This window comes from Nycticebus coucang, chromosome 3, assembly GCF_027406575.1.
Source record: "Nycticebus coucang isolate mNycCou1 chromosome 3, mNycCou1.pri, whole genome shotgun sequence".
Lineage (NCBI taxonomy): Eukaryota > Metazoa > Chordata > Mammalia > Primates > Lorisidae > Nycticebus > Nycticebus coucang.
In genome coordinates this window covers 53,658,698-53,683,066 of record NC_069782.1, presented here as the reverse complement: position 1 = coordinate 53,683,066, position 24,369 = coordinate 53,658,698, and the positions used below count along the sequence as shown (strand labels likewise).

Sequence of the window (24,369 nt, the reverse complement as noted above, 5' to 3'; positions counted from 1 at the left end):
CTGGATTTTTCCTTCCATTACAAGTTGGTGGGTCTTACAGGGTACTGGATAAAGGCTTGTGCTCTGGAGCCAAATTCCTGGGTTCGTAGCCTGTTACTTTTTGTTTTTAAAATTAGCAAAACAGTTTTTTAAGGCCCATTTTAGGTTCACAGCAAAACTGAGCAGAAAGTAGAGAGGGCCTGCGGGCACTGTTCACCACATACAGGCCTTCCTCGCTGTTAACGCCCCTGCACAGAGGTGTGTTTATTACAGTCCATGAACCTACCCTGACGTGTCACTGTCATTCAAAGCCCAAAGTTCACTGACCCCAGGGTTCACGCTTGGTGTTAGAGACTCTCTGGGTTCTGGCAGATGGGGACTGACTGCCATGTGGCTGTCCCTGGGGTAACGTGGGAAGGGGTTTTAACTGTTCTAAAATCCTCTATTCTCTGTCTATTCAACCCTCCCCCATCCAGATCTCTGGAAACCACTGATCTTTTCCCCGTTCCTGTAGTTTTGCCTTTTCCAGAATGTTGGGGAGTTGTCCCATCCTTCCTTGAAGCTAGCCGTAGAAATCAAAATCCCGCTTACCCAAGGCAGGTCACAAAAGCCAGAACCCTTTCTTCTGAAAGCCAGCCGGAAACTCTAAAATATTCTAGGTAAACACTGGCCGGCTGTGTTTCCCTGTAACACCCCCTATTCCAGAAAGGGCCCTGCCCCAGGCCCAGAAGGAAGGAAGGCACACCTGGAGGCCAGGCAGGATCCAGACGGGAAGAGCAGCCTTGCTGGGGCCCCACCAGCCAGTTGGCGTTAGGTCACAGTCTCTGTGTCGTGTTTCTACATAGCTGTCCCTACTTTGCTGACCCTAAGCATAAAAACGGACAATTTCCCCTGTACCTTTGAGTGTTCGTTCCGAAGGTGCCTGTGTATAAGTCCGTAATTTTTCCTCCTCTTAATCAGTCTGCCTCAGTCTGCCTCAAGGCAGTCAATTTTCAGCAAACCTTGGGACAGTGGCCTTTTGTTCCCTACAGTCTGACTAAACTTTGGGGTGCAGTGACCTTTGATCCCTAAAATGTCAATGGATTTTGTTTTGGAAAGTGGTGTTTTGGAAGGGTCTAGTTAGTTAACATCTTTAAACAGGATATGTCCTAAACCCTCTACTGTATTTATAAAACTTAAGACAAGATGTTACATGGTTCAAAATAACAAATCTTATTTAAACACTTATATTGTTTTTTTTTTTTTTTTTTTGAGACAGAGTCTCACTGCTCACAGCAACCTCCAACTCTTGGGTTTAAATGATTCTCTTGCCTCAGCCCCCTAAGTAGCTGTAACTACAAGTGTCTGCCACAATGCCCAGCTATTTTTTTCCTTTCATTCTTTCTTTTTCTTCTGTTGCAGTTATCATTCTTGTTTTAGATGGCTTGGGCCTGGTTTGAACCCGTCAGCCTCGATGTATGAGGCTAGTGCCCTACCCACTGAGCTATGGGTGCCGCCACTTATATTGGTTTTTCTTGGTAGGATTTATGAGTTTAAAAGTACTAATTAAAGCTCTGTTTCCATCTTTGTTATATACCTAACTTACAGGGTATAAAAATGGGTAACAGAAAAATAAAATGATTTCCTATCCTGTTCTTTATATGTCTGCTCAAACATCTTCTTGGTGAGATCTTCCTCAACAACATTTTCAGAAATTGTAGTTCTGTTGCTCTCTTTCATCTATCCTGCTTCATTTTTCTCCAGCCTACTGCCACCCTCTGCAGAGCTATGTGCTTTCTTGTGTGAGGCGCTCATCATCTGCCCCAGCGGATGGAAGCTCCATCAGAGAAGGCTCTTGTCTCTTTGGCTCCTTGGGAACCTCCAGCACCCAGCCCAGGGCTTGCCACATCACACCTGCTTAATATATGTCTGTTGGAGGAAGAAAGGCTTGGGCATTAGAATCACTGGCTGTCATGGAGTGTAAAATTTCTGGGCCAAACCATATTGATAAGAAATGACATCAAACCTGAGCTATCACAAAAAATGAAAGTTTAAAACAAAACACTGAACATCTGAGGTTAAATACCTACCCCGGGGCTATCAAATTATATATCTTTTAGGATTAACAGAGCTATAATCAAAGGTACTTAGACTGAAAAAGACAGTGAATTTAAAAAAGAAGTTTTCTCACTTATAGTAATTTATAGTTGCTATGGATTGAATAATTGTGTTCCCTCCAAATTCAAATGTTGAAACTCTCATCCCAATGTGATGGCATTTGGAGGTGCGGCCTTTGGAGATGATCAGGGTTGCATTAGGTTATGAAGGTGGATCTCTCAGGATAGACCTCATTAGAAGACCAAGCGACAGGAGAGCGTTCACCTTCTACCACGTGACAGTGCAGCTAGATGGTGCAGCAGGACTGATCTACAAGCCAGCAAGAGAGCCCTCATCAGACACTGATTTGCCAACATCTTGATTTTGGACTTTCCAGCCGCTGGAACTACAGGAAATAAATTTCTGTTGTTTATAAGCCACCCAGGCTTCGGTGTTTTGTTCGAGCAGCCCAAACCAAGACAAGACTGTAGCATATTGGATGTTGATGTGGCCTACTTAAGTTATAGTGCTAATCGTATGAGGACTGTTGTGTATTCTAAAGAGTTTGTTCCTAAGAACTCACAGTGTGACCTTAAGCTAGCCACCTTCTAGCTGTGAGCCGTTGAGTCCCCATCTATAGAGAAGAGACTAGACTAGACGTCCTTTAAGTTCCTCAGTCCACGCTAACGTTTCGTAACCAATCCAGTGTGCAAGATGGTGTTGATTTGCCTAGATGCTTTTTTTTTTTTAACCTAACATCTGTCTTTCAGTTTATTTACTGAACTTCCTCCCTCTTGGCACAGAGTAAATCCTACCATCTGGATCCACAGCTTAGGGTTGCTGTCTCAGTGGAAAACAATTTGTTTCCTTCTCCGGCCCTCTTGATTTTCCTCTTTTTAATTCTACACCTTTCCTATGATCTAGAATTGTGAGAAAATAAACACTAGAGTATTATTTCACCAAATATCTGGGCACCATGGCCAGCCAAGTCAGTGCAGAAAGTTAGCAATCGCACAGTAACTAATGCATTTTCTTTGCTTTTCTGAAAGTGTTTGACATGCTTTATTTCAGTGATTGCTCACAACCCTCTAATATAAGAAATGCTGAGCCTGCAATTCTAGCACTCTGGAGGCTGAGGCAGGAGGATCTCTTGAACCCAAGAGTTTGAGGCTGCTGTGAGCTATGATGCCACAACATTCCACCCAGGGTGACGGAGTGAGACTCTGTCTCAAAAGGAAAAGAGAAAGAAACACTGAGGCCAGGAAGGGTCGGAAGGCCTTGTCCATCGTCACACCGTTAGGGGCCCGGCGGGGCAAAGCCTCAAATCTTGTCCATGTACATTCTCTGCTTTCTCCTCACGGTGCTGCGTCTCCAAACTTGGCTATATTCTCAAGAATGCGGCTTTCCCGGGGATCTGGAGCCTGGACGGGAAAGGCCCCAGAATCAGAGGCATCAAGAGCATCACTCTGATTTAAAATTTTCCTTCCCGTGACACAAAACACAAACAGTCCCAGCTCAGATGTATGGTCATGAAAAAGTGGGAGTTTTCCTTTCTGCATTTTCTTCCACTGTTGCAAGCAATTTGGCTTTTTTTTTTTCTTAAGCAGGTCCAGGCTGCGTTCAAACTTACCACTCACCACCCCTGGTGCACAGGGCCAGTGTGCTGACTGCTGAGGCAGGTGCAGCCATGCAACTTGGCTTTCTTTTTTTCTTGTTCATAGTTTTTTTTTTTTATTAAGTCATAGTACATAGATACATAGTACATAGATATTAAATCATAGTACATATTAAGTGAAAAGTAAATAGACCGTAAATACATTTATGCCCATTTCAGTGTGTTGATTATTTGTACAAATTGGAGTGCTTACATCATACTAATCAGCATAGCTTTCACCTCATTTACCCAATTATAGCATTAGGACATTTGTGTTCTATACATGATAGAACCAACTTGTACTTGCAATGTGCCCCATAGTTGTGGTCCCCCTACTATCCCTCCCACCCTCTCCCGCAACTTAACTTTCTGATGCCTTTTTTCTTTTTACTTTTCAGGAAGGGCAAGATCATGCTGGTGAGATGCTTCTGGGAAGTGCTGACTATTCCCTGTAGTCAGGATCCATCTACTGGGTGAAGGTCCCTGACAGAAGTTACTGACAAGTTACTGTGAACAAGTGTGAACAAAGCCAGGGGAATAGAAACACTTCCAGATCTCTCCTTGGCTCTTCTTATTTTTTGCGTTTTCAGCCCCACCTTTTTCAGATGTGTCCAGAAAATGTCCTGTGTATCTCCTTATTGCTAAGAGTAATCACAACTGTTGTCTGACTCCTCGGTTGCTGGAAGCCTCGGCGATTCTCCAAGACTCTTACGGAATCAAAGGGGGAGAGCAACTTGGGAAGTTCGGTTGGTTGACTTTGGAGGATGTCTTAGTAGTAAAATAAGACCCCCATTAGTTCTTGTCACCTTATGGAGCTGTCTCCTCAGGAAGCCGCACTGCAGGAGAGTCAGTTTGAATTCAACCCCACATTTGGTTCAGCAGGAGCCAATGAAACTGAAACGTGTAATGATGGGTTCTTAGCTGGACAAAGGGAAAAGCTTTCATCTAAAAACATTCATGAATGAGTAGTACATGGAAGGCGTCATGCTAGGTCCTGGGCTGCCGTCTCTCCCCACAGAGCTCGTGGCCGCAGAGAGTAGACAGATCGTCACTAAAATCCGGCTGTGTACTGGGCCTCGACCATTTCATCCGGAGCTGTCGCAGAATGTTGGTTCAACAGGGAATGTATGCTATGAGAGGGAACATGGAGGCTGTGGGATCCTATAGCAGGGACCCCGTCCTGGGAGGCTGGCGAAAGCCTTCTAGAGGAAGGGACATCAGGGCCTCATCCTCAGGGAAGGGAAGGAGTTAACCATACGGAGGCCACTCTGGCCTGGCGATTTCACTCGAAGGAAAACAAACGCTTCTGCTCGAAAAGGTACAAGGCCATCTGTGGAACTGAACTTGCAGACTGGCTAGAAAAGGCAAGCACTCAGTGGGGTTGGGGAATGCTTTGGAGACGGAGGAGCCGCGCTGGGGAGAGGCAAGGCTGAAGCAGTGGGGGCGGGGCCTCGGGCCTTGTGCTTGGTTTGGAGGAATTTGAACTTCACTTTGAGGTTAGTCCATGGAAAGGTCTCAAAAGTTATGGATGAAATGATGGGGTCTGCGGCTTTGAAAGTTTGCTCTGTCTGTAGCTCAGGGTGCTGTGTCCTCTGCTATGCACTGCACAGTGGCCCACAGCTTATTGGAGGAGGCAAGTCAGAAGCCAAGCCTGTGGAGGCAGCTCCTCTGCCAGTGAACACCACCAGGAACTACCACCGCAACAAAACAAAACAGAAAAACGAGGTTTTACTCCCCAGATAGTATTCATATACGTTAACAGAAACTTCCAGAGCGACCACCCAGGGTCAGGTAGGGCCCAGTCTCTGGAGGTCCCGCAGTCCCTGAACAGGTGTGAGGCCTGCCCTCGTGGCCACATGAACTGCAGCTGGGCACCTTAACAAGGAGGCTGATGACGCCGCTGTCCTGCACACTGGTGAAAACATCCAAAACTATATGGGGAGTTTTGTGCCTGCTTCGGGGTGCACGTTCTGGGGGAGCCACACCTGCTCACACTGTCAGCAGAGAGATAGATCAGGGCAGGGGAAGGACACAGGAGCCTGAGAAGGGAAGAGCCACTTGGTGCCTCGGCTTGGCAAGGTTTGGTGTGTGCATGCTGTGGGCTGGGCGTGTACAGCAGCGTCACTCTCTGCAGAAGCTGAGGCTGGTCCTGAGTGTGCAGAAGGACGGGCTTCCTGAGTGTGGGCCCAGGGGCGAATGAGAGCTGTAGGGTCCGCTGTCAGGAAGCAGCTCTCACTGCATGGAGAAGGCTGCCTAGTGTGACAGCAAGCGCACAGTGGGTCATCCTGGAAAGGTGAATTGTCCTTCACCAAAGGGATGTTGGACAGATGGATCTTGGCGGGGACATTGTAGAGAATTCTGTCACACAGAGGGTCCCTGAACTAGGCCACACCAAAGCTTCCTTCCCACCCCAAGGTTCTTTTTTTTTGTGAGGCAGAGTCTCACTTTGTTGCCCTCAGTACAGAGCTATGGTGTCATAGCTCACAGCAACCTCAAAATCTTAGGCTTAAGTGATCCTTCTGCCTCAGCCTCCCAAGCAGCTGAGACTACAGGCACCTGCCATGATGCCCAGCTACTTTTTCTATTTTTAGTAGAGATGGGGTCTCGCTTTTGCTCAGGCTGGTCTTGAACTCCTGAGCTCAGGCAATCCACTGAGCTTGGCTTCCTGGAGTGCTGGGATCACGGGCATGAGCTGCCGCTAAGCCCCACCCAGAGGTTCTAAGCACCGTGCTCAGCGACTGGCAGCCCTGCATAAATGCACTTTTTCTGACCAACCTGGAGCCAGTGGATATTGGCAGCCTCCGAGGGCTGTTCCCTGGTAACCTGCAGATGAAGAAACCCTTCACCCCAAAACTCCCCACTGATTTGAAAAGAGAGGGCCCCCGAGGTGTGCTGGGGCCAGAGCTTCCAGTCTCTGCTCAGCGTCACAGTCTTCCTGGTGCAGCCTTGCCTTCTTTGCCTCACCCTGGTTCCCCTCCTCAGCCCAGCCGAGGTCCCCAGAGTCCCCAGGGGCGGCATACACCTGGGTGGGGGCCGTTGTGTCCCCTTCCCGACTGCAGATGGCACATTCATCTTGGCTGCTCCATTTCTCCTCCTGGTAAGACCCTGAGCCACAAATTTCTTAGATTTTGTCTTTGGCAAGCAATCCATTTGGAAGGGATTTTAAATGTCAATGAAAGTTTTAAGAACAAATTCAAGTGTATGTGCTTGGGCTGTCCTTAGTGCCAATCTGATAACACCCATGGATTTGCAGGGGTGGTGGTGGTATTTTGGCCTGCTGTCCAGAATTTAGGGAGAGGCTGGGGCACCTGTGATGCCGGGAGCCGATGAGGAACCCCCTCTCCATTTCTGCCCTTTCCCTGTCCTTCTGCCCCACCCCATGCATCTCCCCTTTCCTTTCCCCTCAGCACCTTAGCCCCAGGGATGCAGAAGATCTGTTCCTCCTCCCAGGGCCCTATGCATTTTGGAGCACCTTCCTCCAAGCTTGTCCTGTTCCAGCTCCTCCCTGGAGCCTGCGGCTGGTGGGGCTGGCAGTGACATCTGGATAAGGTGTCCCAAGGCTTATGGTGCTTTCCCCAGCTCCAGAGGGACGTGGCTGGTTGATTTGTGGATTGCTGATGACTCTGGGGACTGGTGTAGAGTGTGTGTGTATGTATGAGAGAGAGAGAGCGGGAGAGAGAGAGGGAGAGAAATATTAGGCCACCAGAAAGGGGCTGATGTGCTGGCTTGGAATGGATAAAATTATTTATACAGACAGGGGCCCTGCGTACCCTGGGGTGGCCCTGTCTGTCCATGTCCCAGCCTCCTTTTCCAGCAGCAAGGTCAAGTGCATCTTGGAACTGCCTGTCACCCTCCGGGATGAACGTCACTGTCACCCTTGGTTTCAGACACATTTAACTGGAGGGTCCGACTTTCTGAAGCTCAGCTTGCCAAGATGCTACCCCCTTCAGCCTTTGCCTCTGCCAAGTGGACTTTGCTACATGCTGTTTTATTAAATCGGGCCAAGGCAGGAAATTTAAGAAGTTACAGACATAGATCTTTGATGCAACAAAATAGTTACTTAGATATTTTCAGGGAAAAATACATTAAAATTTCTCAAATCTTTAGCTCCAAAGTCAAGCCCATTTCATGAAATAATAATACAAATAGCAGTTATTGTGCCATAACTTTGCATTGCATCCTGGGTTCTTATAATTGCTTTATCTTCACAATTTCATTTAGTTTTAAAGAAACCCGATGAGGAAGCTTCCAGCATTAACGCCGTTTTGCAATTGAAGGTGTTGAGGTGAAAGGATGTTAAATAACTTGTTTGGGGTCTCACAGCTCGTAAATGTCTGAGGCTGAGCAGAGCAGAGCCTTGTCTCAGCCATACTTGTTACTGGTAGGATGATAAGAAAGAAGATAGCACACATTCATCACGTGTTTACCATGTGACAAGCCGGGTACCCTGAGTTCTGCCTTAACTCACTGATACCCACAATCATAGGTATCACTATTATCCTCATTTTATCTGGGAAGAAACCTCATTTTATCTTAATCAGAAAGATTAAGTCACTAGTTCACTTGTCACAGAGTGGTAGATCCAGGGTGTGAACCTGTGAAATCTGAGCCCAAAGCTTGTCTTCTTACCTTGATGTTCAAAGACCCCTCTTCTTGAGAAAGGCTGACTAGGCCACCTTAGGCGTTTGCTTTCATGCACAGAACACAAGTGAAAACGAGAGCTGCTGTGGGCCTTCCACGCCGGGCGTACTGTGGACTGCAGACGACGGTGGTGCTCATCTTACCGCCTTCACCACTGACCACGGGAAGAACAGGTTGTTGCTAAAAAATATATAAGGCTGGCTGTTAGTGCCAGCCCCGTTTCTGGGAGGAGGAGATTCTGGGAGGCCCAGAGGGACGGGATTGTATGTGCTGTTGGCTTTCTAGCTCTAGATGTCACCATCAACTCTGGACAGCGCTGGATCTTTGTTTGGAGCCACGCTTACATCTGAATTTTACTGCAGGTTCAACTGGGGTAACAACAGAGTGGGGTTGCATAGAACTGCCCTGGGGGGGGGAGGCGGGCAGACCCCACAGACCTTGATGGAACACCAGAGGGGGGCGGCTCCCATCCGACCTTGGGGGTTCTGCTGCCTACTCTCTAGCTCCTCTGAGTGCTCCCCAAAAGCTCTCTCTCCTGCAGTGTTCAGAGGAAAGTGACTCTGGGCTTGGTGTGTCCTAACCTGAAACCAGTGTCCGTCAGGGGAGAACTGAGGGACGCAGGAGGATTCTTGCTTCTTGTATTTGCTCTTCCCCTGGAAACTTCCTCTTTTATCAGCCTCTGGCCCCTTACAATAAGTCTGATTTCCCAAGCAGTAGCGGGTTTGATCCTGTTGGTAGTCACCGCTTTCTCACACCAGGAGGGTTTCCCAGCTCTGCCTTCGCTGTTTCTTCTCCCTCGGCTTCCCGACTTGCCCTTTCCTCAGGCTTTCAAGCAGTGTTTTTCAACTTTTTTTTTAATCTCAGGACACACTTGAACCTATAATTAAACTTCTGTGGCACACTTAAATTATGTTGATTAAGAAAAAGAGTAGGGGTGGCGCCTGTGGCTCAGATGGTAAGGCGCCGGCCCCATATACGGAGGGTGGTGGGTTCAAACCCGGCCTCGGCTGAACTGCAACCAAAAAATAGCCGGGTGTTGTGGCGGGTGCCTGTAGCCCCAGCTACTCGGGAGGCTGAGGCAAGAGAATCACTTAAGCCCAGGAGTTGGAGGTTGCTGTGAGCTGTGTGAGGCCACGGCACTCTACCGAGGGCCATAAAGTGAGACTCTGTCTCTACAAAAAAAAAGAAAAAAAAAGAAAAAGAATAAAGAATACATATATTATATATAGTTACTGTTCTTTGAACTTCTTTAGAAAGTAATTTAATTAATGATCTTTACACATTTTTGCGGCACACCTAAGATCTTGTCATGGCACACCAGTGTGCTGCGGCACACTGAAAATCACTGCTTTAACGACGTCTCATTCTTTCCTTTCCCCTTCTGTGGAGCTGTTCCTGTCACTCTGTGCCCCGTGCCAGTTGCTCTGGAGCTAGCCTCAGAGTAGATGACGGGTCCTGAGGGTAGTGGATGGAAATAGCAGAGGGCCCCCGGCTGCCCCTGACCATGGCAAGTGTCACGCGGCCTGCTGGGTGCCTTGAATAGCCCTGGGGCTGCCTGAACCTGAAGGGAGAGGCTCGGGTGTCTTCAGTGGGGACGACACGGCAGTGACGTGCTGTCCTCAGTGGTCTGGGGTCTGACATCTCTACAAGGCCTGCTGGCAACGGGGCCTGGTCAAGCAGGGTTGGTTTGGGCTGGGAGGCCTTGTGTCCCCTATGATTTGCACAGTCACCAGCTGGGGAGAATACTTGGAGAGGCAGGTCGGAAAGAGAAAAGGCTCACATGTCTCCACGTTGGTAAGGGGCTGCTGGGAGTTTACAGCAATAAGTAGAAAGATGATGTGAGAACTTTTAGCTTCTATATTTTCTGTTCTTTCCCTCTTTGCACATTTATGGAACCCATCATGGTTGAGGTCTCCATGGAGTTAGTGAGGCTTTAATAAAAGAATTGCAAACTAAAGATGCATACTAGGGCCAGGCAGGCAACACATGAGTAGACCAGGCTAGTGTAGGGCAATAGGGAGTGGTGGAGCCTGTGGTAAAATGGAGAATGCTGGCCCAAAAAGAGCGATCTGAGAATTAACTGGACTACCCACCACCAGTTTCCCACTATAGGCCAAAGTTGTATATCTAATTGTCTTAGACTAAGTTAAGGAACTTATTGGTCAATATTACTTTGCTTAATGCAAAGATCAGATTCAGTAAAATTGTTTTAAGTGTTTCTCCTATTCCAGGGCTCTTTGTGGAAACTACTTATTTCTGGGACACCCCAGTATAAATCCTTGGGTGAAGACCATTGACTTTCTATGGGGGTTAGACCCTAAAACCAGCACATATGAGAAAACTGGTACAATGAAGATTACCATTAAAATCTCACAGGAGCATAGCATGTTGAGCACCAGTAAGGTGGTTTCTCAGCAAGTTCATATCTCTGCCTACAAATTCAGGCAGTAGATGAAATTGTTGACTGGCATGTAGGACCCACGTTGTTGGAGAAAGTCTAGTTTTTGCCCTTAAACACCAGAATCCCTCTTAGCACACTGGGACTGAGGCCGATGGGGTGGAACGTCTACCACCGTCTCCTACTTGCATGCAGGCGTGTTTGCTGGGAGGGAGAGAAGTGAGAGCGGTCTTTTCTTTAGACACGGATACAAGAGCGTCTCCCTCCTTTGCCAGGCTCAGATAGCTGAATTCACATGGCTCATCACACATTTAATATGATTTCAGTGTTCCGAAGGATGGTCACAGAACCTAGCCTCACGTGTGTCCGCAGAAGAAACAATTGGAGGCCTTGGGACTGATTCACAGATTGGTTTCAGGCACACAAACCAGCTTTGGCAAATGACGAAGTACAACCCTGTGCACAGTAAACCTCTGTAAGTTGCCCACCGAGGGCCTGTAACAAGCTGGTAAACACACAGAGGTGGCCGACATAAGGAGCTAGGCCGATTGTGCTGATACCTACCTGGGGTGCATGTCCAGGCCATGAAAATTAGGTCAATTTCAGGAGGGGGTCAGCGTAGGGAGGTGGCCAACCGTGGAGGTTCTCCTATGACTTGGGTGCCTGAAACAGTCTGTGAGTGGGGTGGGGAATCTGTAGCCAGAAGGCCACAGTGGCCTTAAGTGCAGCCTTCGTTTTGACTGAATCCAAATTTTACAGAACAAATCCTTTTATCAAAAGGGGTGCAGCAGAGAAAGATGAAGCTTTTCTGGCCTCTGCTGGTGCTTAACAAAAGAACAATCTTGAAATCAGAAGGCCACCAGGTGGAGAACAAGTACAACTGTGGGGACGCCTGCAGAGAGAAGAGCCCTCGGGCTCGGGTCCCCTGTAGGGAGACGGTATGTTTGCATTATGATTTGTGTGCAGGCTGGATTTTGAGTCCCAAGTCTGCTAATTATCAGCTCTGTGACATGGGTGCACTATTTTACTTCCCTGAACTCCCGTGCGGCACCTCACAGCGTGTTATGAGAGTTCAGGGTGGTGATGTGTATGGACGGCACTCACTGGGCGCCCGGCCCCTAACAGGTGCTCAGGGAAGGTTGGTGTTCTGAAGTTGCTCCTCAGACCACCGAGGGCAGGGCAGTGGGTGTGGCTGAGCAGTGATGGGGACTGACTGGTCATCTGCTGTGTTCTGCACATATGAAGTTCTCTCATCGCCTACAGATCTGGCTCTCTGGGGTATTGGTCTCTTCAAATCACAAGTTGAAATTTGATCCCTAGTGTTGGAGGTGGGGCCTCACGGGAGGTGTTTAGGTCATAGGGTGGATCTCTATGAGTAGCGAGGTGCTGTCCTTGTGGTAGTGAGTGAATTCTGATGCTATTAGATCCCCCAGAGAGATCTGGTTGCTAAAAAGAGCTTGGCACCTCCTCCTCTGTCTTGCCAGGTGACACGCCGGCTGCCTGCAGCCTTCAGCCAGGGCCAGAAGCTTCTCAAGGCCCTTAGCAGCAGCAGATGCTGGTGCCCTGCTCCTGTACAATCTGCAGAACCACAACCAAAATAAACCTCTTTTGTTTATACATTACCTGGACTCAGGTATTCTTTTACAGCAACACAAAACAGGCTAAGCCACCCAGTAAACTGCTCTACAAATGCGTTGTGGGGTGGTGGAATCAGCAGTGAGCCCCAGAGACCTGGTTCAAAGCCCAGATTGAAACTGTAATTGTTGTGTAACCTTTAGCAAGTTATTTAACTTCTCTATTTCTCCCATAAAATAGGTAATAGCATGTGTGGTGCTGTGCGGACTGATTGAAAGGATACTCATAAACAACTGGCACATCCCTAGCCCCCAGCAGGTGTTAATCCTCTGACCCTGCCTCACTCCTCCTCTTGTTTCTTGCTGCCATTTGAGTCCATTTTCTCAATGTTCATAATGACTTGTCTCTTCCATTCCCAGAGGAAGAGTCTCCAGAGATGCTATTGGAACTAGCATTTGAGAGAGACTGTAAGTCCCTTAATTTCACCATTCATTTTAGAAATGAACAGAATGAATGCCAGTGTGTTGAAGTCACTTCATTGACAGCACAAAGCTAAGTTTGTGGTGACATTTCATTGGGATTGCCAGGTTTTCTAACTTTGGATGTGGATCTGATTTGGTTTCATTTGTTTATTCTTTCTTTCAAGCATTCATTCATCTAATATTTTCTTGAGATGGGTCAGGCACTGTTCTAAGCACCAAGACAGATGGGTTGAAAAAGACAGTGAGGCTGGGCACGGTGGCTCACACCTGGAACCCCAGTGCTTTGTGAGGCCAAGGTGGGGAGGAAGCTTGCTGGAACGTCAGCTTCATTCACTGCCCCTTTTCTCTTTCCTTCTCTTTCTTTCTTTACTTTGTTTTCTTAAGAGATAGGATCTTAATCTGTCACCCACTGGGAGGGCAGTGTCCTAATCATAGCTCACTGCAATCTCAAGCTCCTGGGTTCAAGCAAGCCTCCTTCCTCAGCCTCCCGAGTAGGAGACTGCAGGGTGCACCATCATGCCCTGCTAATTGCTTAATGTTTTAGAGACAGGGTCTTACCGTCTCGCCCAGGTTGGTCTCAAACTCCTGGGCAACAACATTTTACATAGAGGTGGTCAACACATAGAGGATATTTTCGAAATATTTTGTAAAACTTCAACATGAGTATTTTTGTAAACACAGGTACATTTAGCTACATTTTTTCCATTTTCTCTGGGTCTGGAGACTTTTGGGGACATGCTTTGAAGCATTCAAGGATAATGCCCTTTTCAGGAGGTTTTGTTTCTTAGGGAAATGAAGATGTGATTCCTTCTCTTTTGAAACCTTCTGCAACTGTCCCAAGCATGGCAGCTGATCTCTAAGGCCAGGTCCAAGGCAGGCAGTAAATACTCAATGTTCACCCATCTTTGGGCACAGCCTGTTACAGAAAAGTAAAGGCTGAGTCTTTGGGGACACCTCAAGGCCTGCAGGAACAATCGAGGCTGGCCTGGGCTGTAACACCCTCCACTTTTGCTCTTCCTAGGCCTAAATATAGCTTGACCGTGGACTGTACCTTCTTTCGCGTGTTGAAAGGTCCTCAGCTGTCCTTGTAACACCACCTCTGTTTCTTCCGTAGCAACAGCTCCACATGCATCAGGCTTTACTCTTGCGTTTAGTCTGATAGAAGGCCTATTTTTAGAAGGCTTTTGGGCAAACAAGTGTTAAAAGAATTTACACTCCCCAAGTGCTGAAAGGGGAAAAAAAGAAATCACCAGTCAATAGATAACAGGACAGGATGCAGTTGGGAGAAAATCCGTATTTGGTGGGGAGGAGCCAGACCAGTGGTTCTCAACCTGGGGGTCGTGAGCCCTTTGTAACAATGAAAATACATTGCAGCATTAGGAAGGTTGAGAACCACTGAGCTCGAGTTTTATGAGGTTAAAACCCATCTATGCTTTTTTTTGCTTTTTATTCTTACTACCCTACCTTTCATCTCTCTCTGATGCTGTTTTGTTTTATGCCAGAGCGTCTGATTTGCATGAAATACGTGGAACTTATAAGCTGGTCACTTAGCAGGAGGTGCTTGGGCAAAGCCTGACTCACTCTCCAGAGAGGAATGAAACCGATCCCCACCTCCTACTGTAAAGGGAACAGGACAAAGGAGGGGAAGGACTTCTTGTCCAAAACTTCAAAAGCATAAAATGCAAAACTTCATGATCTTGATACTATCAAATTAGGAATTTTTTTTTTTTTTTTGCAGTTTTTGGCCGGAGCTGGGTTTGAACCCACCACCTCTGACATATGGGGCCGGTGCCCTACTCCTTTGAGCCACAGAAGCCGCCCCAAATTAAGGATTTCTATTTAACAATTGGCCTCACAGACAAGGAACTGAAAAGATTATCACAATGTCCAAAACCAACAGGGGTCTATTATCTTTGTAGAAAATAGAAGGAACTCCTGAAAATCAACAGGAAAATATAGAAACCCCATTAGATAAAAGGCGAAAAATTTGAAAAGGCGATTTTCAGAAGAGAAATCTAAAAGAATTAATAGGCATATGGAGAGATGCTTAATACTATGCTTTAGTGACAGCACATAGTAACCAGATAAATGCCATCTAAAGAGTAATTAGTTCAGAGACAGCACCCAGTGACCAGGTAAATGCCAACTAAACAATAATTAGGTGTCACTTTGTATTTATTAGCCTGAAAAAATTAGAAACTGAGGGATGCCAGGTTCGGGGCAGGGTAGTCACAGAGCTTCTGGGAGGGGCCAGTCTCCTTGTGGGCTTATGGTTACCCCCAAAACTCTTCTATGGGTCCGTAAAGGAGCTCCTGTAAGGATGGTCACCGTGCAGGGAGGTGCAGGCGGTGTGGGAGGAGGTAAGCAAGGGGAAGATCTCAGAGTATGCAGCTGTCAGAAGCAACGGATTAGATGCCCACAAGGGAATCCAGGAGGATTTTAAAAGCACAGTACTGAATGAAATTGTTTTTCAACAATGATACCCATAATATTAAAGCACTTGCACACAAAACAGTAATAGGCATTTTGTAAGAATGTCTATAAAGAGCTTCTCATTAAACAAACTAAAATAGCTGGGAGGAGGAACAGGATTGGGGATGGAGGAAGCAAACAAACTTACCAGCAAACATGAATGAACTTGGGGGTATTTTATTTCCCTAGACCTCCAGAAGAGAGGGACAGACTGGGAGGGAGGGTGGGAGCATCTCAGTGGCTGCTTAATGCTTCCTGAATAACCATGAGTCACAGTCCTGCTGGTGACATCATCCAGGACCCCCCACTACCTGATGGCATTCTCCCGTCTGAGGAATCCATGAGGCAGAGACTCCATGAGTTTGCTTGGCCCACAGGGAGGAGGTAAACGGATCCTATCCATTGCAACTATGTATTTTCCATTAAAAAGTGTTTTGTCTACATAAAATAAAGAGCCAAATTATCTGTCTAGAAGGTACAGTTTGATTAGTCCTAAGTAAGACATATACAAAAACTGAAGCTGGTAGCAGTTTTATTGGCATAAGTTTTTTTTTTTTTTTTTGTGGTATTTGGCCGGGGCTAAGTTTGAACCCGCTACCTCCGGCATATGGGACTGGCGCCCTACTCCTTGAGCCACAGGCACCGCCCTTTTGGCATAAGTTTTAAAATAATATTTGGTAGAATATGTTGTCATTACAGTGCATTTGACCACTACTTACTGAACCATCCAAGGAATCTTCTCAGAGTAAACCTCAGGATTCAAATCCAGTTTTTCTGGATTTGAGGTATCAGATCCTCTAGCATCAAGGGAAAAAAGCCGATCATTTCACAGCTTGTCTTCAGCACAGGGATTTAGCCCCTGCTGGACTGGCCTGTTCTCTTTATTTCTCTAGCTCATCCCTCTGCATTAATTTTCTTGATGGTTGTCTTAGTTTTACTTTCCTGTTGGCCTAAATGAGGTTTCTCAAACTGCTATTTTGGGCAGAATAGTTGTGGGTGTCTGTTCTGTGCATTTCAGGAAGCTTCGAAGCATTCTTTGTCTTTAAGATGTGAGAAACACTCCTTAAGTGTGACCAAATATCTCCGGGGTACAAAATCACCTCTGATTGAGAACCAGGTGGGGTGCAGTAATCCTGTAATCCCAGCATTCTGGGAGGCCAAGGTAGGAGGATTGGTTGAGGCCAGGATTTAAGACCAGCCTGGGCAACACAGTGAGACTCTGTCTCTATAAAAGAAAGAAAGAAAGAAAAATTGACTGGGGAGGGCGAGGCAGGAAGATGGCTTGAGCCAGGAATTCAAGGCTGCTGCTATGCTCCAGGCTGAGTAACAGAGTAACACCTTATCTCTAAAAAAAAAAAAAAAAAAAGAAAGAAAGAAAAAAAGGAAAGAGAACCATTGGCTCATGCCTGGGAGGCTGAAGCGGGTGGATGGCCTGAGCTCACAGATTTGAGACCAGCCTGAGCCAGAGTGAGACCTCATCTCTAAAATAGCTGGGCATTGTGGCAGGCGCCTGTAGTCCCAGTTACTTTGGAGGCTGAGGCAAGAGAATCACTTAAGCCCAGGAATTTGAGGTTGCTGCGAGCTGTGATGACACAGCACTCTATCAAGGGTGACAAAGGGAGAGAACCATTGGCTTAGACAAAGAACCTGAAACATACCAGTATTTCTGTGCAAAACCTATTTTAAAAAGTTCTTATTTATTTTCAGCATACAAGATACAACATTCCCTTCACTGCCTTTCTCAGGCAGATGTCTAGACTTAGAAGGAGGGTCAGAGATGATTTCAGGTGACCATCTGGCCAAACCCACCTGCAGCAGAAGCTAAATGTGGGCCCAGTTTCTGAATTAATTCAGAAACAAAACAAAACTAAACTAAATCCCCAGCCTGAACTGAGTATTGAGAAAAATGTGGTTTTGATACGCCCCCCCTTTTTTTGTAGGGAAATTGCTTTGTTTTCTATTTGCCATGGCCAGGGATGAGCCGGCTGTCCAAGAGGAGCTGACGGAGGGAGAGTTTGGAGACAGGAAGGTTTGTTGGGGTCCTGACTCTCAAGCTTTGCCAGTGATCAGGATCCTTCCTCTGGGTGGTGGTAGATTTGCAGTAAGAGAACGAAGCTGGTATTCTTGAATTGGTTCTCAGTGGAAATGACTGTCCTAAAAATTAGGGTTCATAGAACCAAGAAAAACAAAAACCATGTAAAAAGGGATTGAGGATCTACCTCGAACGGTTTAATAAGATGGGAGGAGGAAATCTTTGGTTATTACTGTTATTTTCACACAGCATATGAGAAAGTATTTCCTGCTCATGTAGGTGGCTGTGATGAGTGAAGGCTGGGCTCCCCTTGCAAGGGGAGCGGGGCTCCAACTTGCTCTTGCATAGGAACTTTATACTTTTAGTTGTTATTCCTGATTAAGTTGGAAGCTTAATGCTGTGTTGGAAGGAAAGCTTTCTCATTCAGGTGCAGTGGCATGCGCCCCAAGTCTCAGCTACTTGAGAGGCTGAGGCAGGAGGATCATTTGAGCCCAGGGGTTCAAGTTCAGCTAGGTAACATATGGAGACCTCATCTCTATTTTTTAAAAAAAACAGAGTTGGGCACAGTGGCTCACCCCTGTAATCCTCTGGGAGACTGAGGATCGCTTGAGCCCAGAAGTTTGAGGTTGCTGTGAGCCATGATGCCACTGCACTTTACTGAGGTCTACAGAGTGAGACTTTGCCAAAAAAAAAAAAAAAAACAAACAAACAACAACAAAAAAACCAACCAGAAAGGAAGGAAGAAAGCAAAGCCTCCTAAATGAAAGAGATTAGAATCCTGGAAAATAAGGGGATCCTGACCAATAACTGAAGGAGACAGAGAGAAGGCCTTTTGTGAAGTTCATGGTGGCTCCTCCCAGTCCCAGCTCATGCCTGTGTGCCAACAGCGCTGCCTGGGTCCCTTGCCTTCTCTCCCAACGTCTTGCCATGGCCCAGTGAAACTATGCAGAGAAAAGCCCACTTTACTGATGAGAATATGAAATTCAGAAGGAGGGGACCCATTCGAAAGAAGTTCACACGCTGGTTTTTCAGTGCTTCTTCCTGCGCCCCACATGGCCACCTGAGCTCAGTGGGCATCAGAGAGTTGATGTTATGACAATAAGATCTCAGAAAAGTGTTAAAGGATTGAATCAATTCTTCTGAAGGAGGAAGAAGCTGGAGAAGTAAACACTGGCAAGAAGGGGTGCATGTTTAAGGGAGCCTTTTTTCCCTACTAATGATAAATTTTGCATTTCTTCATTCCTTTAAAACATTGGGCAGCACCTGTTGCTTAGTGAGTAGGGGGCCAGCCCCATATACCAAGGGTGACAGATTTGAACCTGGCCCTCGGCCAAACTGCAACAAAAAATAGCTGGTGTTGTGGTGGGCACCTGTAGTCCCAGCTACTTGGGAGGCTGAGGCCCGAGAATCGCTTAAGCCCAAGAGCTGGATGTTGCTGTGAGCTGTGATGTCATAGCACTCTACTGAGGGCGACAAAGTGAGACTCTGTCTTAAAAAAAAAAACACCCCAAAACCCTGTTTTTGATAGCTTAGCTGAACCAGGCTGAAAGTGGATGGCTGGCATGGTGATGTGCCCAGAATTAGCTGGGATGGTGAGAGCAGGGGTGAGAGCTGCCCTCTTTGTTTTGCTAGGGGTCAGTCATCTCTAAATTCCTGGATGACAGAGAAAAAGTTATTGAGCCCTGACCTTCCTCAAGGGCAGGCCCCAGGGCCAGGGCGGAGCTATGTGCTGGGCTGGGAGAGAACGCAGTGATATGTTCTGGCCTCACCGCCCTCTCTGACTTGAGGGTCACATTTAATGCTCAGACAAGCTGAGCCTCTTCTTGGAATGGGTAAGCCCCAAAGGCTAAGCCACCAGGCCATATGACCATTTATTTATCTGTATGGTTGAAGATTCCAGACCTCAGGAGAAAACGGGCCCCGCAGGCAATGAAATCAGGCACATGAGAAGAAATCATTTTGTTTTTGCAACCTTCGTTGTTGTGGAGTAAAAACTCATTTTAGAATGAGGAGAGAATCTCTTCATTTTCTCTGGGCCATTGCTGCCTTGAATGTGTAGCTGACTTCAATGACATAGGTTCACTGAGTGAGTCATAATTTAGTTTTCAGTGCAAGGAGAAAATGAGAGGCCATTTCAAATTTTGAAGAAATATTGAGAAAATTAAATTCTCTGGATAAAGATACATAAGGGGTGAATGGAAGCAGAGATAAACAAACATTCTGCTAGCCCCCCATAAAATGTATTAGTTTATTTGTGTATAATTTGTCACCTTGGATGCAGGAATGAAAACTGATCATATTTCTAAAATAGCTAAGTACTTTTTTTTTTTCTTTTTGAGACAGTCTCACTTTGTTGTACAGGCCAGAGTGCCCTGGTGTCATAACTGACAGCAACCTCAAACTCTAGGGCTCAAGCGATTCTCTTGCCTCAGCCTCCCGAGCAGCTGGGACAGGCGCTGGCCACAATGCCTGGGTAGTTTTGCTATTTTTAGTAGAAATGGGATCTTGCTCTTGCTCGGGCTGGTCTCCAACTCCTGAGCTCAAGTGATCCACCTGCCTCAGCCTCCCATAGTGCTGGGATCACAGGCTGAGGCACTGCTCCCAGCTGGCTAAGTAGCAACTTATTTAAATTTGAGCAACACATAGAGCCAAAGAAAAAGAGAATAGAGGGACTTAAGTTGAAACCCCAAGAAAAGAGCCTTGGGAGACTGGTGCCTATGAGGTGGTTTGGTTCTTGCCTTTTAGAAGGGTGACATCTGTACCTAATGCTTTCTCAGCCAGCCTGGAGAACTGTCAGCGTCTGGCACTTCCTTTAATGCTATTTCCTTTCTGGCCTTTGAGAAAAGCCAGTGAGAGCAAATGTCAAATGTCATCGCTGCTGTACAGCTCGGAAGGCCTGGGCAGATCTGAGGTCTTGTGAAAATGTGCTAATTACAAGGTATCAGCAGGAGTTGGAGAGGGGCCGGAGGGTCCTGCCCCAAAATGAAGAGGACCATTGCATGGGGGTCAAAATTGGAGCATCATTCACCTGTATGAATGCATAAAAGAGACAGGCAGACTCCAGCCGGGAGGGAGGCTTCCAGGGCTGTACCTGGGGCATAGCTCCTCTGGGGCATCTTCCAGAATTCTGGACAAAGTGGCAGCGGGTTCAGGGCCTTATAGGCAGCATAGGGAGGTGGAGCACAGTGTGAAGGGTACAGGGTAAACCTGGGCTTGACAGGGTAAGTCTGAACTCAGCCACTTTACGGCTATGTGATTTTGGGCAAATTACTTCCCCAAAGCCTCCATTTTCTTCTTTTTTTTAGAGACAGTATCTCACTCTGTTGCTTGAGGTGGAGTGCAGTGGTGAGATCGTGGCTCACAGCAACCTCAACTCCTGGGCTCAAGTGATCCTCCTGCCTCAGACATCTGAGTAGCTAAGACTTAAAGATACAGACCACCACACCTGGCTAATTTTATTTTTTTAATTTTTTGTAGTGACAGAGTCTTGCTATATTGCTCAGGCTGGTCTCAAACTCCTGAGCTCAAGCAATCTACCTCTCAAAGTACTGAGATTATAAGTGTGAGCCGCCTCTTCTGGACACAGCGAGCTCTCAGTACACAGTAGCTATTAGGATTATTTTATTTCTTAAGCCATCTGTGGTCAAGCTTCATCATACAATGCATGGTGAGAACAACACAAGGCATGGCTTTCCAGACACAGCTGGGGGCCCACAGCAAGCCACCCTGAGAGCTCCTTGCAGCGTGTCAGCCGACATCCAGTCCCTGGTATGCAGTCCTGGACTCCAGCACCCACCACCTCCAGCATCAGGCCTCAGTAACTGGCCCCATGTTGTGACACGATTGGGATATCTGCTTAAGAGTTTGAGTTAAGCAGATTCTTAGCAAGTGCCAAGTAATGTATACACATTTTAAGAAAGGAAAAAATCTATGTTAAGATTAAAATGCTCAGCTGGGCATGGTGGCTCATGCTTGTAATCCTAGCATTCTGGGAGGCTATGGAAGGTGGATTGCCTGAGTTTAGGAGTTCAAGACCAGCACAAGCCAGAGTGAGACCCTGTTTCTACGAAACAGAAAAACTAGTCAGGCATTGTGGCCAGGCACCTATAGTGCCAGCTACTTGGGAGGCTGAGAAAGGAGGATCGCTTGAGCCCAAGAGTTTGAGGTTGAGGTTGATGTGAGCTATGATGCCAAGGCACTTTACTCAGGGCTACAGAATGGGACTCTGCTCAAAAAAAAAAAAAAAAAAATATATATATATATATGTAATACTCAATATCTCAATATTTACCAATAAAAAAAGATGAATGCAAGTCATGTTGAGCACCTCTTGTAATTCCAGAAGTCAAATGTGGCTTGAGTATTACAAATTTAATACAGTTTAAATGTCCACATATTTTTTGGCACCTGCTGTATATTCTTGGGTTACACAGCATTTGATTATCTAAGTTTCATATCCTTTTATCTTTCATTTTTCTCCAGTGTCCAAGACCAAAGAGTAGAAGCAGAAAGAAATGGCAGTGTCTGGGAGGGGCAGGGGGACCGTCACCCCCTCACCCTTCTGCCGGAAGTGAGGCCGGAGGTGGCCGGGCTGCTCTGCTGACCTCCGGGCTGCTCTGCTGACCTCCCGGCTGCTCTGCTGACCTCTGGGCTCCTCTGCAGGAGGCTGTGGCAGCGCCTGGGCCTCTCAAAACCACGCCAGGAGTGAGCAGCAGAGTCGGCAAGAGAAAAGTATTATAACTGAAAGGTGGGTCAGATTAGTGTCTCTAGAGAAGCAGCACAACCAGAGAGAAGGGAAAGAAGGAAAAAAGGACAAGAGAATAAAGAGGGAAGAGAGAAGAATGAAACCGTGAAAGTAGAAAAGGAAACTGAAGAGAGATGAAGCTTTTGGGTGCTGATAAAGCTTAAGAATCCGGAAATGATAATAATAATAATAATAATGATAGAGAAAGCGGGAGCGAGATGTTGGAAAGCCTCAAACCAGGAGCTGTTAGGCAGGAACGTGCCTTTGGGGCATCATCACAGGACCCATCTCCTGCCCTCACAGCTACAGAAAAGACAGAAACCTCTGGACAGGTCTGTGAGGCCCTTCCCGTCGTACGTATTTTTAGAGTCCTCATGTGGTCGAGACCATCCCTGTGGTCTGTGTGACTTGAACTGGAGCCAGGAGCCGGGCGACGGATGACCCGGTGTGTTTGGCAGTCAAAGGTCTCACTCACAAGGGCAGGATCGTGACGCCCTTCCATGCTGGCAGCAGCTCAGGCAGCAGCATCTCTTTTTAGACAAACTGACCGGCTCCCAGGCACGTTCCTGCCTAACAGCTGACCCCGGGGACAGCTAGAACCAGGTCCGGGGAGCCCGTGGCGCTGCTCCGGGCGGGCCCTGGGCAGGCGGGCTGTCCAGCTCGATGATGTCCGTCTCCCGGGCATCCGGGGTTTCCACCAAATACAGCAGCTCAGGGGAGATTCGGGGGGCGGCCACAAAGCTGATCCCGCTGGCCTCTGAAGATGAGTCCGTGTCCACGAGAAGGACAGGCTGGGCGCTCGGGGCCTCCGGACTCGGGGTTCCTAGGGAGGTGGGGAGCCCCGGGAGACTCCACCATTTTGGAGACCTGTCCCCACCCCTGGGGCCATCTGTGCACTTGAACGCGTGTCTCTCAGCGTTGGCTGAAAACGTCTGGGGGCTGGAGCCCCTAGGAGGGGTCCCCTCCTCTGAGGGGGACAGCAGCGACCCGCCTGGGCCCTCCCACCGCCCGGGCCCGCTCGGCTGAACCCCTGTGAACTCGGAGCTGTCCACCGAGGTCGCCGGGCTGTGGGTGCTGCTGTCGGGCGCGGGCTCTGGAGCTCGGGCCGCAGTGACCAGCAGCTCGGGGACTTGGGGCATCTTGGTGGGGGACGGCCTCACGCTGGGCTGCGGGGTCAGGGTCTGCAGCGTGCTGGTCCGGCTGGACTCGCGGATGGTGGACAGCTCGCCCGTGCTGGCGTGTGCCCTGGGGCTCGCCTCCTCCAAGCGCGGCCGCCTCTGCCCCGGCCAGGCCCGGCCGGGGCTCCCCGCGGGCACCCCCAGCAGATCTCCGACGGGGGTCGGGTCCCCTCGGGGGAGGAAGGCGGAGCTGTCGCTGCTCTGTCGCAGGTAGCTCCTCCGTAGGGCGCTGGACTGGGGCTCGTGCGCGCTCAGGAACCTCTTGACCCGGCCGATGACCGAGTGCCGGTGGCCCAGCCTCTCCACGTCCCACAGCCACTGCTCGTCAGGCGCGTCGGACTCAGACAGCCTGGAACACACAAGGACAAGCCCCAGAGTCGCCTCGGGGACCCGCCGGAGGGGAAGAGCCTCTGCGTCGAGAGATGAGTGTGGTATTTACACATTACAGATTTTACGTTCCACTATACACTTGGGAAAGAGCGTGGCTCAGTGAGCAGGGCGCCGGCCCCATATACCGAGGGTGGCGGGTTCAAACCTGGCCCCGGCCAAACTGCAACAACAAAAAGAAATAGCCGGGCATTGTGGCGGGTGCCTGTAGTCCCAGCTACTCGGGAGGCTGAGGCAGGAGAATCGCCTAGGCCCAGGAGTTGAAGGTTGCTGTGAGCTGTGTGACGCCACAGCACTCTACAGAGGGTGATAAAGTGAAACTCTGTCTCTACAAAAAAAAAAAAAAAAGAAAAAAAAGAAAAAGGCAAATGACATTTTAGTGTGCAGGGGAAACCCTCGGGCATCTGGAGGAGCAGGGCCCAGAGATCATTCCTTAAAAATGTTCTTGCTGCGCTTGGCTACGCCGGGAGCAGCCACTTACACCTGCTGCCTAACTCAGGCCTCCCGGAGGACTCTGCGCTGGTCCTGAATTAGTTTTACCTTACGGGTCAGACAACTTGCAGACAAGAACTGGGGTTCCTCCACCTGCCCGGGCAGCTTGGCTTCCTTCACTCCCCATTTCACATTGAACTGAACGCAGATTTCTTGGGTCTCACAGAATGTGAGCATTGCTTGATCAGCACCGCCCCCTCCCCCCACGCCCGCTTCCCTTCTCTCTGTGTGCCTTTAAAATACTGAAAGTTCCCACATT

At 48.0% G+C, this 24,369-nt stretch overlaps 1 protein-coding gene across 5 annotated transcripts in view; it reads right to left on the bottom strand.

Moving 5' to 3' along the window:
* Window positions 1–18,953: 18,953 nt before the first annotated feature.
* Window positions 18,954–24,369, bottom strand: part of BEST3 (bestrophin 3) — an 85,804-nt gene continuing 80,388 nt past the window's right edge. For all 5 annotated transcript variants that reach the window (XM_053586064.1, XM_053586063.1, XM_053586065.1 and 2 more), the window contains one exon: window positions 18,954–23,580. In XM_053586064.1, the coding sequence (XP_053442039.1) occupies window positions 22,647–23,580 (934 nt within the window). In that variant the 3' untranslated portion in view covers window positions 18,954–22,646. The remainder of the gene's footprint in view (window positions 23,581–24,369) is intronic.